Source organism: Simochromis diagramma, unplaced genomic scaffold (assembly GCF_900408965.1).
Source record: "Simochromis diagramma unplaced genomic scaffold, fSimDia1.1 OVJJ01000320.1, whole genome shotgun sequence".
NCBI lineage: Eukaryota > Metazoa > Chordata > Actinopteri > Cichliformes > Cichlidae > Simochromis > Simochromis diagramma.
The window spans coordinates 8,772,337-8,791,073 of NW_024386773.1; the positions used below are offsets into that span (position 1 = coordinate 8,772,337).

General features: G+C 39.4%; 2 protein-coding genes across 9 annotated transcripts in view; both read right to left on the reverse strand.

The window, feature by feature from the left end:
• Positions 1-1,071: 1,071 nt before the first annotated feature.
• On the reverse strand, positions 1,072-9,545 carry smpd2b (sphingomyelin phosphodiesterase 2b). The gene is made up of 11 exons (XM_040006674.1): positions 9,373-9,545; positions 6,959-7,072; positions 6,770-6,866; positions 5,540-5,616; positions 5,007-5,100; positions 4,309-4,398; positions 4,135-4,217; positions 3,855-3,987; positions 3,308-3,412; positions 3,047-3,224; positions 1,072-2,572 (listed from the first exon to the last, which is right to left on the reverse strand). Exons 2-11 carry the CDS (start codon positions 7,006-7,008, stop codon positions 2,148-2,150), a joined length of 1,332 nt encoding a protein of 443 aa, XP_039862608.1. The 5' UTR covers positions 7,009-7,072; positions 9,373-9,545; the 3' UTR covers positions 1,072-2,147.
• Positions 9,546-15,886: 6,341 nt separating this feature from the next.
• The window catches only part of tead3b (TEA domain family member 3 b), a 29,382-nt gene continuing 26,531 nt past the window's right edge, over positions 15,887-18,737 (reverse strand). For all 8 annotated transcript variants that reach the window (XM_040006633.1, XM_040006621.1, XM_040006666.1 and 5 more), the window contains 3 exons: positions 18,412-18,555; positions 18,162-18,314; positions 15,887-18,022 (listed from right to left, as the gene is read on the reverse strand). In XM_040006633.1, coding sequence (XP_039862567.1) covers positions 17,909-18,022; positions 18,162-18,314; positions 18,412-18,555 — 411 coding nt within the window. In that variant the 3' untranslated portion in view covers positions 15,887-17,908. The remainder of the gene's footprint in view (positions 18,023-18,161; positions 18,315-18,411; positions 18,556-18,737) is intronic.

Here is an 18,737-nt window from a genome sequence, read left to right on the forward strand (position 1 = left end):
GAGTAAAAACTGATTGAATAACTGAGTGATTAAATGTTGTGTTGTTTGTGTCATGGAAACAAGACTTTTGTTGCCAACTAAAGTCAAGAAAATAAGGGTAAGGAAAAAGAAAGTGTTGAGTGAAGTTAACCCATGTTTAGACCTGTTCACACGCTCTTTTTCCTCCTCCTTGAGCACAGAGAAAGCCGGAAAAGGCTGCAATTTCTACAGCATGCTGCAAAAGAAATAAAAGTATTAAACAAAACAGGTGACTTTGTTGACTTATATTGTGTGCAATATGTCCCATAACAGGATAATATAACTTGACTAATAATAACTCACAAGAAAAAAGCACAACTGATAAGGTGCTACTTACATGTTTGCTAAAATTTACAATACAAGTTCCTTTTGCACAACAAAAGTCTGTAAATAGCCTTTTGAGACTATCATTTACATTACCAGTATCCTTTTTCCATTTTACAAACGCCAGGCTATCACTTTGTTGGAGCGAAAATTTCAAACCAGTTCTGATGAGTTGTATACCTATATCATTTATGGAAGGTTATTAATTAGATTTTGGAAAGTGCAACAGAATAACTTCCAAACATACAGTTTTAATCAAAGTTGCACAGGTGTACAACACCTTACATGTCAGCGCGTCTTAAACATATGCCATATTTGTGTTTCAACTTTGAAACTTCTACCTTGTGTGCAGTTAATGTATTATTCATATTTGCAGTGGGGGGGGGGGAGCATTTGAATGCACCACACCCATGTCTGAGCTTGTCTGCTGTGCATGCTAAAGGTGTGAGCTGGCATCTAATCTATCATGTTAGGTTGTCGGCTTCTTATGTTCTCACTGGCTTTGTTGTTTTCACAGCCGTTGTCTGGTATATTTATGATTGTGAAGGCTGTTTTTTTTAAATCAATGACATACTTAGAGAAAGACCTGTTCTGGCACTGTACTGTACTGTACTTTGACTGCTCTCTAGTGGTGAATATGTGAATCTCAGGGAATACAAACTACAGTTTGAAATGTCAGACGCCATCTCCTGACGACTTGTCAGGTCTACATAGAGCCACAGCAGTTCATAAGCATGTGCATAAAGTCTTTATTATTGCTTTCATGATCATGCCCATCACAGTTTCCAGTTGGAATGAACATCAAGTATCTGAAATTCTATAAATCATAATGAACTTAAGAACTGCGAAGTGCTTCTTCTTCACTGAGGTGAGAGTAAACGTTCAAACTCTTGAGTTACAACATGGTATTTTAGCAATGTAACATATTAAGCAATCTCCTAGCAAAACTATAGGGAAGTGGTTCACCAGGTTAATCAACAAAGTGCACTGCACACTAACTGATGTATTCTGTTTTTATTTTCTGTGGTATATTGTGCTTTGTAAAAATGTGACCAAAGGAGGTCAAAGTCAAGAGCAGAACATTTTCAGTATTTTCAATCTATACTTGAACATATGAGAGGAGTGTAGATTGTCTTTAAGATTAAGACACTATAAACAGAGAGCATGACAAATGATACATGCATACAGACTTGGTTCCTTTATCTACAGTACAAAGGATCCTGACAAGTGCTGTTGTAGAGGAAAAATATTACTGACTGAAACGTAAACCTCCTACATGTGGAGTGTCTGTGTCTTCTATTGCAATGGAAACCACAGAGCTACTTTCTTCATGTATTTAACACATTAAAGACCCAGTCAAACTCAACCTGGAACCATAATCTCTGTGCAGTTGATTATTAAACTCAAAAAAGGGAAGCGTTAAATTAAAAACAGAAAAAAATGGTCCCGGTGAATCTACTGGTGGGTGGAATGCAAATCGGACCTGAGGCTAAAAAACACAAATGGTCAGACTTAATGACCTTCAGCATAACAGCACAGAAGCATTACAGTACATTTGTATATTCTAGGTACATCAAGTGAAATCTAGGTGTAATAAAAGCCTACAGATCTCTATATAAAAGTATATAATGTCAATGCATGTGCCCTGCACTACTTTCAGAGAAGCATTTCAATTATGATTGATTCTGCAATATGAATATAAATCTCCAAAACTAAAATATTCAGGGGAGCAAAGCTCCTCACATTTTCACTATAAAAGTGACTTCAAAGTCGCCTTTTCCACTTTGACATTCTTGGCCTCTGCATTACTCCTCTGGCTCAAAGGCACCGGGCTCCTGAACCTCTGGGGGCCTTCCTGAGGGATTATGAAGTTGAGCTAGACAAAAGCCCTTAAGCTTCTCTTGCAGACTACCTATACCCAGCCTCATCTGGTCTTCAGCCCCCTGAAGTGATTTCAGCTCCATTGTGTAAAAGATGTACAACATGGAGGTGGTCAGCAGAATGGCAAAGCACAGCACAGCCAGCAGGTAGAAGGAGGTACGAGGGAAAGGCTGTTCTGCTCCCAGAGCTAAGTAGGGCACCGCGGCGATGACCAGCTCCAGGAACAGCAGAGCCAGCCCCATCACTCCAGTGCGTGCTGCTGTGTAGCGCATCCTCTCAGCACAGTGCAAGCCCACTTTGACTTCAGTGCGGGCCTCAGTCACAATGTCAACCAGTTCAGCCAGTTTCCCTAAGTCCATGAAAGAGAGACACGAGAAAGAGTGGAGCCTTTATACCAGTACAAAGCTGGAGAGCAAAGCACTGCAGAAAGTGTTGAAGAGTCAAGCTCTATACTGGACAGGATTATTGTTACAACAGAACATTAAATATTCACTGTGCTCCATGTTATTTAACCCACTGTTCCTGGCACAATTTAACCATGGATGAAATTACAACATGTGGCCTGGAATAGTCCTTTTGGAAGAGCAGCCAGAAAACAAAACAAAACACCAGCATATACTTAAAGCTGGCAATACAGCCTGGCTACAGAGCTTCTCTAGGGCTGTTATTTCTTTTTCTTTCTTGTCTGACAGATTAAAATTGCTCTGATAGGTAAAAGTGGAGGAATCAAAATGGATTTTCTATTGAATAATTTATACCAAAGTAATTGGACAATCAATCACCTTTACATGAGACAACCTGCTGGCATGGAGTGTGCAGATACCTGTAGTAGAGTCCTTATTCTTCAATTTTCTGTCACTTCCTGTTTCAGCCGGAGTGTGCGGCTCCAGCCTCAGTTCAGCAGTGAGAGCTTCATGGTCGGAGTATGGGAAAGGATGGTTGGGAACGGAGCCTTTGGTAGTGGACATGGAATCACAATGGATGTCGGCTTTTGAAGAACCCTGGGAATAACAAGAGGGCAATCATGCTTTAGCAGTTACGTGGCTTTATGAAAATCATCAGATGACATGCTGCTTTCACTCACCTTAAATAGTATGTAGTCGATTCGAATCCCCTTCTCAAAAGGTACAAGCTCCTTTTTACTAATAAAAGGGTTGTCTGCTATAAGAGTCATACCATTCTCACATCCCTGCAAGAAAAAAAAAAAAAAAAAAACTTGCTTAAATTCAATTTACATAAAACCAAAGTGTAACAGAAAGCTGCTTCTACTTTTACAACCCTGGCATTTCTTGAATACCATTTTACTTTGCAGCTCAGACCTTAAGATATGAGACCACAATGACACAGTAGCAAAGCTACTTTTGAGCCAATCTGTTGTGTGCAGCTCTAAGAACCACAATGAATAGCCAAGACTTTATGGTCCAACTTCCTATTGCATCAAAATAAATGTGTTAGAGCCTGCATAACTGCATGCATGGCAACTCTATGACTGCCACTGTGCCTCGTATTTCAACTTGAAGTGATGTAAATTTAAATGCACTAAAATCTGCAAGGATCTACATAAATAAAAACAGGTACTTGATTTCATTACTGCACTCACTGTTTGAATACAGATTAATACTTCTACATACATCAAATTTAGCTGTTTCTAAATAAGAGTCTTGCAGTCCAGTGTAAGCCCTCAGTAGTCTGTTCCCAAGGTCCTGAGGGTGCATGTTGAGGTCACCACCAACAATAACCACATCTGCACCAGCAGAGGTGTGGCTAAGAAGCACAGAAAACAAACAAACAAACAAACAAACATGTTAGTCATTGTATTCTACAAACTAGATAAATGTTACTTGTAATATTACTTCAAACATTTTAGTAAATATGTAAACAAATATAAAGAAACAAGCAAAGGCACACTACCGAATGAACTGCTGCAGCTCCCAGGCCTGAACCACTCTGTGAGGTAGATAAGAGTCCTTCTCTCGGGAGTACTCTGCATGCAGCTAAAATCAGTACACAAGGACAACAGCACATTGATCAATAATAGAAAATCATGTACAGTTAGGGCTGAAAACTGCTGTTATGAAACCTTACATGAGTGACATAGACATTTGCAGTCAGGCTGCCGAGGTTTAGGATAGCCATGCCAACAGCTTTACCACCAAACCAGTCTCCATGGTGAGCCTAATTAACAAGGAAAATAACAACTGAGAATAAACAGTGAAAACGAAGGGTGATATGAAGAGTACAGATAATTTTGCATGAAGCCAATGCAGGGGGAAAAAAGTTGACACTAATACTGTCGTGCTATTAGGGTTTTGCCAAAAAATTGAATTCTTTGTTACATATACTTAACTACAATCCTAATAAAAAACAGCTATTTTTAGTTTGGTATTTACCTAACATTTGTTGCTCCTGGTTCTGCTGCATGTTTTATTTATTTCTTAAAGTTGTGCATTCTCACATAGAGCAATAGCAAAAGAAAAACAACTAAAATTACTGCTAACAAAAAAAAAAACTATTTTCGAAGTATGTGAATACAGTAATTAAATGAGCTACTCCCCTAATGTCTACTCAAAAAGTCTGTTCACACATTTATAAATCAATTACAATTTCACAATATATTTAATACAGTTAAAGCCTTTTAGCACAAACAAGTAATTTTACTATTGTTGATGCAGTGTTTTACTTTGGTGAATTTTAAAGGTGCAACTCTTACAGAAGATTTTTTATTTGTTGATAAACACGAGTACAAGATACCGTTTTCTCCATCTCCATCTCTCCAGACTTACCATGTAAGGATAACCATTCAGTGAGTAGCGATAAAGAAATGTGTCGCGGATTCTGTGTTTGGAGAAAATGGCCAGTCCACTGCCTATGACGCCACTGCAAAAGAAACATGTGACAAAAAGTTATAAATAATGACTCATGTACTTGGTTTCCATGTAGTTCAACAGTATCTTAGTCTAAGTACAAATCGGTAGTATCTGCAACAGATGTGAGAACTTATCTATTAGAGTTGACATTTTTGTGAGCTACAGAGGGGATTAGAAAGGTAGAACCTTAGCTTAATCACAGTCTTGTTCTTTTGTATGGAGGTCAAGGAAGAATTAAGGAGAAAAAGTTAACCCTTGATAGTTTCAGTGAACTTCTCACACACACATATATATATGTTATGCAAGCACATTTTACAGAGATAAAGACATTATGGCCTTTTGAAGATATGACCAATCACGACCTTTAATCTCAGACTGAGATGTTCAAGGTTAAAAATTAGAGAAACTATTTCACAGTGAGCTTTTGTGTGAGACGGCAGAAACATTACCTTCTGAAGTAATGAGAGTGAGGGTGACAAGAAGCAAGTTTCTTTTTCAAGAAGAGATAGTCTTTCTCACTCCACACCTGTAAAAACATTTGCATGTCACTCAGAAAGTTGAATACCACACATTATTACGAGTATTTACCCATGTCTAATTTTAATTTATAACTTATGGTCAAATTACTTTCCTTGCACTGCAGCCTACAATTTGTTAGGGACTGTTTGTAATTTTAAATCAGTCCAGATGAGACTGAAGTGTAGACTTTAACCATGGCAAGTTGAGGCATGTTCCCTTTTTGATTCACAACAAATAAAGCAGGAATTGAGTCCAAGCATTGAAATTTCAATCTTGTATGTTTTCATTGGCCTCTTGTATGTTGTTAATGCAAGTGAAGGAGGGTGAAACCAAAACAAACCAATGGGTGGGACAGCAAAACATACAGGTGTAGCAAAATCAACAATATGATATCATTTTAAAAAGAAAGAATACACTGGCCAGCTCAGCAGTACCAAAACACGTCTTGAGGAGGCAGAGGTATCATTATCAAGGTCATGAATAGAAACTAGCTGTACAACGAGCTATTGTTGATTACACAAGATTAGAGAAAGACCAGATTAGACTTTGTCAGAAAATGTCTACAGGAGCTGGCATAATTCTGGAAAAGATTCTTTGGACAGATGAACCCAAGAGTAACTTGTGCCATGATGACTGGAAGTCAAAAGTATGGAGAAGGAAAGGAACAGCTCATGATCCAAAACATAGAATATCTTCTGTCAAACAAGGTGGAGGCAATGCTATGGCATTTATGGCTGCCAGTGTTTGATAACGTGACTGCTAAAAGAATTAGCACTCTGAATTCTAAGGTTTATAGGGTTGTATTCTGCTCAGATTCAGACAAAAGCTCAAAAGCTGTTAAACTGATCACAAATGATGCTGCAAAAGCAAACAAGAGTTTCTGAGGCAAAGAAATAAGATATTCTTCAACAGCCCAGTCAGTCCGAGGCGGTGCCTCTGAAAATGGGAGACTATGTATAAAAATAGGTGTAATTCCTGTACATCAATCACATATTGAATATTTTATTTAAAATCCACTGTGGTGCTGTACAGATGAGAAATTAAAAAAAACAAACAAACAAACATGTAGTTTCCCAACACATGTATGACCTGCAGAGTCTCTGTTTTTATCAGAACAGTGAGTCTGCAATCAACCGTTTTGTAAGCTGGCTTCCACCTACCTCTTGCAGTAACACAATATCATGCTGTTCCTTATACAACATTTCACCAATCATGGCATAGCGCTGTGGACAGTATTTGCTTAGATATCGGATCCCCCTGCAAAAATAAAGCGCATGGAGCATGACTTATTTTTTAATGGGTGTATCACAGCAATGCATTAAGAATCTCCACAAACCACAGCCACTGACCAGCAGTTCAGAGAGAAGACCCGCACTCTGACAGAGTCCATGTTAGACATGTTGGCGTATCAGTGAAGCTTCAAATCAGGAATGTCGGCTCACGTGAGGTGACTAGGATGGATCCTAAAGTGTCACATAAGAACAGTTGTTAGATACTGCCTGAGCTTCACTGCCAATGTAGTTAGCTGAACATCTGGGTGTGCTAATACACCCTATAAATACACAGGCAATAAGGGAAAAAATCTGGATAAGAAGGGGATATGCACATATCCAAATAACACAGAAATAAAGGTTGAAGTGACAAAAATTAAAATTAATAAAAAAAAACTGCTTGGTAAGCACAAAATGTGAAAACGCAGCACACTGCAGCCTGACTGGCAGCTGACATGTTCAGCAAAATTGTTACTGACAACAGTGTAAACAGTTTGAACAGTTCATGTGAAATGCTCAACTGGCTGTGTAATATTACATATTGATAAAATGTGCAGATGTGTTTTTGCAGCTGTGTATTATTTATTTTTTTATGTTGTAGATACATATTCTTTCTTCCTGCACTATCATCCATCTGTAGGCTAAAGACAAATTTATAATATAGGGCAAAACACATGATTAAAAGCTGACCTAGGCAGAACTTACTATGTCACATGTTAGGCAAATTTTGCAGGTTTTTTTTCCCTTTTTCTTTTTAAAGGAGACAAAGTTGGAGTACAACTTGCCTGCCGATTGCTGACATAGCTAGAGAGAAAAGGGGGAAGCAGCAATGCAGTGAAAGAATCAAAGGGTCAGAAGCATCATTGCTTTAGCCCACACAAAACATGATAGTAGAAGCTTATAAACTGCCTGGCCAAAAAAAGTCACCACCTGGATTTAACTAAGCAAATAGGTAAGAGCCTCCAATTGGACAATTACTGCATGGGCGATTAACTTTCAGCTGGCAACAAGTTATTTAACCCCAACTGGTGCAATGAGTTGCTTCTTATTTCATAAACAACCATGTCGAAAAACATCTCGTGGTCGTGGAAAAGATGTTAGTGTGTTTGAGAAGGGTCAAATCATTTGCATGCATCAAGCAGAGTAAACGTCTAAGAAGATCGCAGAAACTACTAAAATTGGGTTAAGAACTGTCCAATGCATTATTAAAAAGTGGAAGGATAGTGGGAACCTATCATCTTCGAGGAAGAAATGTGGCCGGAAAAAAAATCCTGAATGATCGTAATCGGTGATCACTTAAACATCTGGTGAATTCAAATGGAAGAAAAACAATAGCAGAACTCAGGGCTAGGTTTAATAGTGAAAGCAAGATCATTTTCACACGCACTTCAATTTTCTAGGAAACATAAAGATTCTGACTCTGGAGCAATGGAAGAAGGTCATGTGGTCTGATGAGTCCAGATTTACCCTGTTCCGGAGCGAGGGGCGTATCAGGGTAAGAAGAGAGGTAGATGAAGTGATGCACTTATCATGCCTAGTGCCTACTGTACAAGCGTATGGGGGCAGTGCTATGATCTGGGGTTGCTGCAGTTGGTCAGGTCTAGGTTCAGCGAAAGTATATGCTCCACGAATGAGGCCAGCTGAGTACCTTGCTATACTGAATAACCAGGTTATTCCATCAATGGGTTTTTTCTTCCCTGATGAAGCGGGCATATTCCAGGATTCATCGGGCTCAAATTGTGAAAAAAATGGTTCTGGGAGCATGAGACATCATTTTGACAAAAGGATTCGCCACCACAGAATCCTGACCTTAACCCCACTGAGAATTAATGAAAAAAAAAAAAAATGCAACACTGGATGGAAATAAATATTTTGACATTGCAGAAGCTTATCAAAACAATGCCACAGGGTGCCTAATCAAAGCTAAAGGCGGTCCAATGAAATATTAGACTGTGACCTTTTTTTTGGGTGGCCAAGCAGTGTAGCATAAATAAAATATACAATGTCCTTGCTATTTAAAGACTAGCATTAGAAAAATGGTTGAACAAGGGGTTCTACACCAACCACAAAGCAGTAAACTCACAATAATTACCTATCGTAGCCAGATAAGTGTTTCTATTAAAACTCAAATGTGCCCAAATCATTCAAAGTCTGTTTAATGCAGAATCAGTGAAGAAATGCAGGTTGTTCTCGGTGTTATGGCAGGAAAAGCAGATAATATTCCCGGAACACTCAAGAAGATAACATTTTAGATACCTCGGTACTTCCACTGCTACACTAGGAATGCTTCATTAGTGGAAATTTGATACTATGTAGTATAAAAGTCAAAGTGTTAATCGCTGGTAGGTAAGCGTAGTTAACTAGTGAGTGTAAATAACTGCTAGTAAGTTCCAGATATCCGTTTGGCTAGTCTGTAGAAGTGAAGCTGGGTCTAGTTTCCGTTAACCTGTTGCCGGTTTTTATATTATGATTTATTAATTGGTTTAACTCACCTCGAGTCTGTTGACGTCAGCTGAAGTTAACTGGGCCGTTCATGCAGAGATGCGTCGTAAATTTATACAAAACACTTCCTGCTGCCGTACTAGCTCACTATCACTGTTACCCTAAGTAATAATAATGAAGACAGCACATTATCTGTCGGTCGGCATCTCACGAAGTGAACAGACTTTAATGGCATTCAACGTTTAACATTGCTGCGTGGGTTTCCTGTCTATGTAAAGTCAGAAGGAAATAAATAATGGTTATGACCTCCGGTTTTATTTTTTACCACAAAATAAAACCAGAACATCAGTATTACTATTTTTAGCGAGAGGAAATATCTCATTCCTGTGTATTTAAAATAAAATAATTGCTGGTATAAATGCTTTGTTACACGGATTTCATTTTAAATATCCCAAAAATTACATTTTGTAAAAGTACTTTTATTTTGAAAACCTTGTTTCCGGACTTAGGCTTCCTTGGCCGCGCTCAATTGTGGGACGTGAAGTTCTTTAAGCCAAAAACCATGGAATCAGTTGAAAAGGCGCTCAGACTAAATTAAAACAGTAAAATGAATATATTTCAACCATTTAAAAACTGCTACAGCAAAAATGTGTAAGTATTATGACACAAACAAAAAATCTAAGGAGTAAATGCAATGGCACAGCTAGGGCTGTGCTTGTGCAATATGACCAAAATCTCATATCCCGATATAAGAATTCTATCGTCCCGATAACTATATATATCACAAAAATGTAACATTTTCTCTAAATTCTGTGAATCTCGGGCAGCTTGACTTGCGTGAAGTGTTTCCAGATGGGCGTCGTGTACCTGGAGTCCAGTGTTTTAACCGATGCATAAAACTATACATTTTTAGACATAAGTTGTAACGGCCGCAGTTTTCTTTGTGAGTAATGAGTATTTATTACACGGCGTGCTGCGAGGAAAAGCCTGTTCTGACGTTTGAGTCTAAGGTTTATTTTTTAGCACCTGGCGGCTCTTTTTTACTTCTCATCCATAAATAATCTGCTCTTTCACGTGAGTCAGTTTATTTTGAAAAGTCTCAACAGGATCTTGAGCTTTATTGTGAAAGGTTTATGTGGAACATAAACAAGTGGACACGCGATGCTGTTACCGTCGTTGTTGCTAACCACAACGCATAAAAAACGCGCTTGTCCGTCCATAGTGTGGTTATATAAAATATAAAAGAATAAGAGAACTTTAAGAAATTAATATAGCCACTAGAGTGACCATCAAAACGATGAAAAAATATTGCCGTAAAGAGTTTATTTTGCGACACCACGAAACAAACGATAGCATAAAATGAAACGATAGATGTTTTTATATTGTCATCCGATATATATCGTTATATCGAACAGCCCTAGGCACAGCAATAAGTCAGGTGGTAAATAAGTCAAGTGAAACAAAATCTGGAAAAATGGGTGCGCTAATGCTCTATAAATACTCGGGCAATAAGGACAAAATATGGAGAAAGTAAGGGAAATACACATATCCGAATATCACAGAAATAAAGGTTAAAATGACAAAAATTTAAATTAATAAAAACTGCATGGTAACACAAAATGTGAAAGCCACAGCAGGCAGCACTCTGCAGCCTGACTGGCAGCTGATAGGTTCAGCAAAATTGTTACTCACAACAATGTGAACAGTTCATGTGAAATGCTTAATTGCCTGATTAATATTAGATATCAAGTCAAGTCAAAAAGACTTTGTCTATCCCCATGGGGCAATTAAGATAGATGATACCTTGCCAACCATACATACAATACACAAACATCACATTGGGGAGACAGGTCAGGCTAGGTAGCACTGGCCGGTCGACCACACAAGCAGCGACCACCGAAACCATAGAAAATGCACAACATGAGGAAAGACAAGGAGAAAAAAAAGAACTCCTCCCAGGCTGAGCTCCAACATGGAGATCAGTTTGAGAACAGAAAAAAAAAAAAGCTCAGCACATAGCACATGAATCATCACATCTCACAATATAGAAGACTAAGCTTCGAAGGCGTTTGGAAGGGGTGGGGGGTGAGTGTAGGTCTGTGTCAGTGTACATGCGTATGTGTGTGTGTGTTCCGTGTTCAGCCGAGAGAAGGTGTCCCTTCACCCAGTTAGGCAAAAGTCAACAATCTTCCGTCGACGCAGGTGGCCTTGAATGAGGGAGAAGAAAGTCACAACAAACAGTCTTATTATCTAATGGAGAATTTGTTATTCCCTTCAGCTTTTGCCTTGAGCATCCAGCTAGAGCCAGGGGGGCCACATGAGATGAAGATGGTAGTTGTTTTGGTTAGTCCGAACAAACTGCTTCCAGTTTTACAGTAGGTTTAATGTCCGTCACTGGTCACCAGGTCTCTCAATTCCCGTTGTTCTTCTTCAAGATCTTATCCATATAACAGAGCCATGAGCTTCTCCAAGATCGCATCCATATTGCGTAATAAAAAACACAGTGTGAGTGCTCACAGCCCTGCCCATCGTCTATCATGTCGGCCAGCCTTGTGGGATTTTGAACAGCTGTAGCTGCTCCTTGTTCTTCAATAAGCCAGGTCCGAGCCAGCTCCATTCAGCCAGAACTCTGTTATCATAGTTCCGAACTGGTAGATGTCGTTCAATGTCCTCCATCGAGAGTGTCGCCAGACACACGACGCAACCGACCATCGAGTATCCGGCAGCAAACGTCTCCGCAGGACAATTGGGCTCTCCCAAGCCCAGGAAGATGTCAATTCCGTTAAGGGACCAGTTGATCAAATCCATAATTCTTCTTTAGGTTTTTAGAGAACAAGTCTGGGAGACTCTCTTAGGATTAGAGAATAAGCGAGACTATACAAGACATGAGAAGCCAAGCAGGAAAGATAAGGGAGAGGGGGAAAGTGCGACCGCCTCCTTCAAGAGCCGAGAGAATGATAAAATTTGCAAATCTTTTATTGGAGCTGTGTATTAATTTTTTTTCTATGTTGTAGATACACATTCTTTTTTTTTTCTGCGCTATCATCCATCTGTAGGCAAAAGACAACTTTATATTATAGGGCAAAACACATGGTTAAAAGCTGACCATTGTAGTTAAATCTGTTAACTGTCATAGGCAGCTCCATATTCAATATTCTTTGTCTATTATATTCACTATCGCTACTCTGTACATGTCCAGTCCATCTCAGCCCTTCTTCTTTAACTTCCTCTCCAAATTGTTTAACCTGAACTGTCCCTCTGAAGATGGATGGATGGATGTCCCTCTGATGTACTAATTTTTAATCCTGTCCATTGTGGTCACTTCCAATGGAAATATGAGCTACCTTTCATTCCTCTTCTCTCCAAAGCATGCCTGCATTTCTTCAGGCTCTATTCCACCTGCTCCCACTCTCACTAAAGATCGCAGTGTCATACAATGGCTTCATACTTTCTCAGTATGAAGAAAGATCCATCCATCCATCTTCATCCGCTTTATCCGGGGCCGGGTCGCGGGGGGCAGCAGCCGAAGCAGAGAAGCCCAGACCTCTTTCTCCCCAGCCACCTCCTCCAGCTTATCCGGGGGAACACCAAGGCGTTCCCAGGCCAGCCGAGAGATATAATCTCTCCAGCGTGTCCTGGGTCTGCCCCGGGGCCTCCTCTTGGTGGGACATGCCCGGAACACCTCACCCAGGAGGCGCCCAGGAGGCATCCTTGTCAGATGCCCGAACCACTTCAACTGGCTCCTTTCGATGTGGAGGAGCAGCGGCTCTACTCTGAGCCCCTCCCGGATGGCTGAACCTCTCACCCTATCTCTAAGGGAGAGGCCAGCCACCTTTCAGAGGAAGCTCATTTCCGCCGCTTGTATCTGCGATCTCGTTCTTTCGGTCACACAGCTCATGGCCATAGGTGAGGGTAGGGACGTAGATCGACCGGTAAATTGAGAGCTTCGTTTTTACACTCAGCTCCCTCTTCACCACGACGGACCGGTGCAGCGTCCGCATCACTTCAGCCGCAGCACCAATCCATCTGTTGATCTCCGGCTCCCTTCTCCCATCACTCGCGAACAGGACCCCGAGATACTTGAACTCCTCAACTTGGGGCAGGAACTCTTCCCCGACCTGGAGTGGGCACTCCACCCTTTTCCGGCTGAGAACCATGGCCTCAGATTTCGAGGTGCTGATCCTCATTCCCGCTACTTCACACTCGGCTGCGAACCATTCCAGTGCGTGTGTTAAACAATCTGGTTAATAAGTCCACTGCTCTCTCTCGTAGACATCTCCTCCCCCACATAGGTCATCTGGACTAACCATCTTTTTGGCTTCAATTCTCTTCATAGCAGCCTTCACTTCCTCCTTACTTACCCTTAGCAATCCCTGATTTCATAACTGTCCACCATCTACCATCATCTCTCATTTTCTTCATTTATCAGTTCCTTAAAGTACTCCTTCCATCTTTGCAGCAAACTCTTTTCACTCATTAGCACATTTCCATGTCTATCTTCAATCACCTTGACCTACTGCACATCATTTTCAGCTAGATCTCTCTGTTTAACCTGTCATTAGTCCTTTTCTCCTTCCTTAGTATCCAGTCTCACATACAACACACTGTAAGCCTTTTCTTTTGTTCTCCAGCTAGCCTTCAGTACTCCTACTGTCTTCATGTCTGACTATATGGAGAGAGGAGAACCTTCCAGATAGACAACCATTTCTATAGCACTCTACCAATCAGACCTGCATGGTAGAGTGGCCAGACAAAAACCAAACCTCAATAAAAGGCACATAACAGCTGGTCTTTGCCAAAAGGTACCTACCTGAAGGACTCTCAGACCATGGGAAACAAATGAGACAAAAATTGAACTCTGAATAACAAGCGTCATGCCTGGAGGAAACCAGACACTACTCGTCACCTGGCCAATATCATCCCTACTAGTTATGGATCAAACAATACCGAAGCGCTGTTTTGTGTATCCAGAACAAAGACCTGAAGCCCTGTAGCGGTATCGGTGCGTGTATCACGTATCACGAAAAATCACCAATACAGCTGCTGTGTCGTACAGCGATGAGGCACCAAATTATGTTTATTGGAAAGTGAAAATTTTGACTCATCTGCATTCACGTTGAGAAGAGAGAAGATTGTCTTTAGTGCAGTTTGTGTGTTTCTTTTTGCCACATTTGTGAGAATGTGAGAAAAAGGAACATTTTCTCCAGACTGAGATCATTTTGATCTCCTAGCACCAAATAAGGTAAATGTTTTTCCCTTTCCTTTTTCTACTTTTGCTCAATTGTCATCAGTTATTTGTTATCCAGTTTTTTTTTTCCGAAGGACTCATTTAAATTTGTTATTAATTATTTTGACCAATTTAACTTTCTCATGCTTAATAGACATATGTAAACCCTGCCTTCACATACAAGTATACAAGCACTCCCACTATCACAAGCACTTAGATTTTCTAAACTTCTCTTTCTCACTTATAATTCCTTGCAAAAAAACCCAACAACAGCATTTGATATAGTGTATTAGTCAATCAATCATTTGTTTGCTATAATAAATCAATCAATAATAATTGAAATATAAATACTTTTATCACACTTTTTGCACAGCATTTTATCATGAACTGGTTAAACAGGACCCTTCATCATTCATGTGATGTCTAGATGTCAGAATCAATTAACGTAGTTCAGTCTTTCTTTGTCCAGGTGGTCTACAATGACTATTTAAATCCTGCAGATGTTGCTATTGTGTTAGACACCAACAGTGTCACACGTGTAGACACAATAAGGGCAATATGCAACACACCCCATGAGGTATCATCTACCCATCACTAACCACTACAGTGAAGCATGGTGGTAGCAGTATCATGCTGTGGTGATGTTTTGGGTGGGAAGAACTGGGAGTTTTGTCAGGCTTGAGGAAAAGACTAATGCAGCAATGTTCAGAAACATCTTTAATGATAACCTACTCCAGAGTGCTCTGGACCTTGGACTGGGGTGAAGGTTCATCTTCCAACAGGACAATGACCCCAAGCACACAGCCAAGATAACAAAGGAGTGGCTTCAGTACTATTCTGTGAATGTCCTTAAGTGGCCTGGCCAGAGCCCAGACTTGAACTCGATTGAGCATCTCTGGAAAGATCTGTTAGTAGCTGTACGTCCCCATACAACCTGATGGAGCTTGAGAAGTTCTGAAAATTAAAAGGGAGAAACTTCCCCAAAATAGGTGTAACTCAAAAAGACTGAAGGCTGCAATTGTTACTTCAACAAAGTTTTGAGCAAAGGTTGTGAATACCTATGTAGATGTTACATTTTTGTATTTTATTTTTAATACATTTGCAAGAATTTCAAGCTAACTTTTGTTAAGGGTATTGTGTGTAAAAGTAAATAATGAATATAATCAATTTTGTAATAAAAATCTAACATGATAAAATGTGGAATAAGTGAAACATTGAATAGTCTATGGAAGGTTAAAAGACAGCAAAAAGCAACAAATTATAACACACATAACCTTATTGGAAGGCGACAGTGCTAACCACTGCACCCACTGTAAAATGAATCACTATAGACAAAACAAATTTACAAACAGGTTTAATGACTTTTCTGGGGGGGAGGGGGATGGCCCCAAAGGCACCATGCGTCATGTATTGTTAGATACATTTGTTGATTACATAGTCCAACTTCTACTCAAAGTATAAAATTGCAATGCACATTGGTAACAAAGACAATAGTAAACCATCTTAAACCGAAAAACAAAGAAGAAAACTGCCCACACCATTCAGAATATGATACATTAGATATCTCATTATTAATTATCAATATCAGCACAATCACACATTTTTTTTTCAGTGAAGCATATGGCAAACACTGAAAGTCAAGACAACTGAATCAAAACAAAATATTAATCTTTATAATGGCAAAAATGTCTGTATAAAAGATAGACTGAGATACCTACTAGAGGAGGAGTGTTATTGTATCTAGCTTGTGAAATATGACATTCAAAGCCAGGTGCAAGTATGCCACCATACAATATTTTAAATTTGAACTTGTCCAGTGAACCTCACAGAGTAGACACTCATCTAGCAGGACCCATGAGTTGGCAGTAAATTCTATCTCTAATATAAGTCCTACAATACTTTTAACATCTCCATCATGGTGGAAAATCATCACCAATACCCCACCCTTCCCTCCTGCTATTTCTTGTTCAGCCCTATAAATAACAATCAATGGTCATACTCCACAGCACAGAGACAATAGCTCTCTTTCAAGACAGTTATTCAGATTGATGTAACAATTATTTCATATGTAATGTCAGTAAAAAAAAAAGTCTTAAATATCAAAAAGTATTTTAATTAATGAATGCAGCTTCTCCACACATTACAGAGAGGAGTGAAGCAAATGTACCAACTTCACAGCATACAGTCTCCTTTTTAAACAAAAGAAACAGTGGTTAACTTCTCTCTGCTTTAACCATGGTCTCTGTGCTGAGTTTAGCTGATCACAAATATGAAGACCCCCCCACCCCCAAATACTCCTATGTAACATATATTCCTTTAGTATCCACTTACTCACAGTACAGAAACAATTCATTTTATTCAGTAACGCTACATACCTCAAGGCAGAAAATAAGCACTGTGTTGCTGCACTTCTTAATCTTTTAAGTGCAACCGAGCACACGTCTTCAAACAGAGAGAAATAACAGGGCATCTCATAAGTAAGGCAAAGCCCTGGGTTTATGTCAGGAAAGCAAAGGTTCAAGACATCCCTAGTGTCAAAATCAGTTATAGATAGATGCTTGTAAGACCTGATTTTTTTTTTTAAATTGTGTAATAATATAAGTATTAAAAAAAGAACCTTAATAACATGGCGACACAATTAACCTTCTCCCTGTACACTTGGACTGTAAAACCTGGGATGTTGTTTTTGTTTTTTTGTAACATAGACCTCATCAGAATTAGTTATCCCACTCCTCTGCGTGCCTGAATACAAGAACTGCCCCAAAAGATGTTGATCTGAGGTTTCTTTCCACATTTTCTTTTCAAAATACCTGTATGAATATTTTCTTTTCATTTAAAAACAAGAGGTAGTAAAAATAAGGCAATCCGAAGTGGCAGGCAATCATAATCTTTGGAGAAAAAGGCACTTGGTTTCCTAAACACAACTTGACTCCACTTCCATGGTAATTTTCTCTCTACTTTTTCAATGCTATTTACACTTCTCTTGTTGCTCAGAGTGTGTTCCCTTGGATACTTTAAGAGTCTTTTCAACCCTAAACACGTTCTCATCCCCTCGATAAAACATTTCAGGCTCCATCGATTTTTGCAAAAGTGACCCACTTCATCTAAATCATGTTTAAACACATGGAAAATAACTTGTCTGCAATTCTTCAAAATTTCTTTGCGTGCTGGCATGTTGAGATTCGCTCTTTTTTTTTTTTTCCTTGGATACTTTTTTAAAGCATATAATGTGTCCATGTTAGTTCGGTCTAGCATTGCTTTGAATGTTTTCATAATTTCTCCTGGATCGTTGAGCTGGTTAAAGAGAGACTGTGCCACACTTTATTGTGTGGCTTTTCCAAAACCTCCCTGAAGAGCTGTTAGTCTTTAACAAGTCTGTAGACGTGATACTGAGCCCCGTGTTCACTCGTGGAAACCTCAAAAACAAATGCTATACAGAGCAAGGTTTCCTGTGTGTCGCGATTCGTCACCACCTGAGGAGAAGAACAGTCCATTTAGAAATAAGCCCATAATGATCAGCTGATTTGCTGATAAACTGGCCTTAATGTGGATATTAAGCGTAAATGTAAGGTTAAATGTTGAATTAAGCAGCTATAATTCGCTGTATTTTACCTGTAGGATAGTGAAGTTTTCAAGAACACTGTTCATCATGTATTTTTCAGGTAAGTGTTTCAGTTTGTGGATAAAGTTGATCATGTACTCGCACATAGGAGAGCGGTGGATCCTGTAAACACACTTTCCTCCCTCTAGGCGGGCATACTCTGTCTGCAACACACACACAGGCGAGTCAAGAACAGACAACAATGTGCATATAATATTAAACATACTTCTCAGAAAAGACTCAGTTAAAGCACCAGCGTACCTCTACTTTTTCGACAACTTGCTTGCCAAATGAGCAGACTTTGGTTGAAACAGTGATCGTCATGTTCTCAATGCTACTGTATTGACTGCTGACACCATAGAATGAACCTGGACCGTCTGGCATACCGCTGCTGTTCAGATCAGCCTGCAGAGTGCACACATGTCATCATGACAAAGGGCCCTCACATGACATCAACTTTAAATTGCATAAATAAATAAATAAATAAAGATGTGGATGTAAGTTATTCAAAAGAACATTTATTAACCAAAGACAAACGCAGTATAAATGAAGCAACATTCTATGAAATGCATTGCCTCTTATCTTGA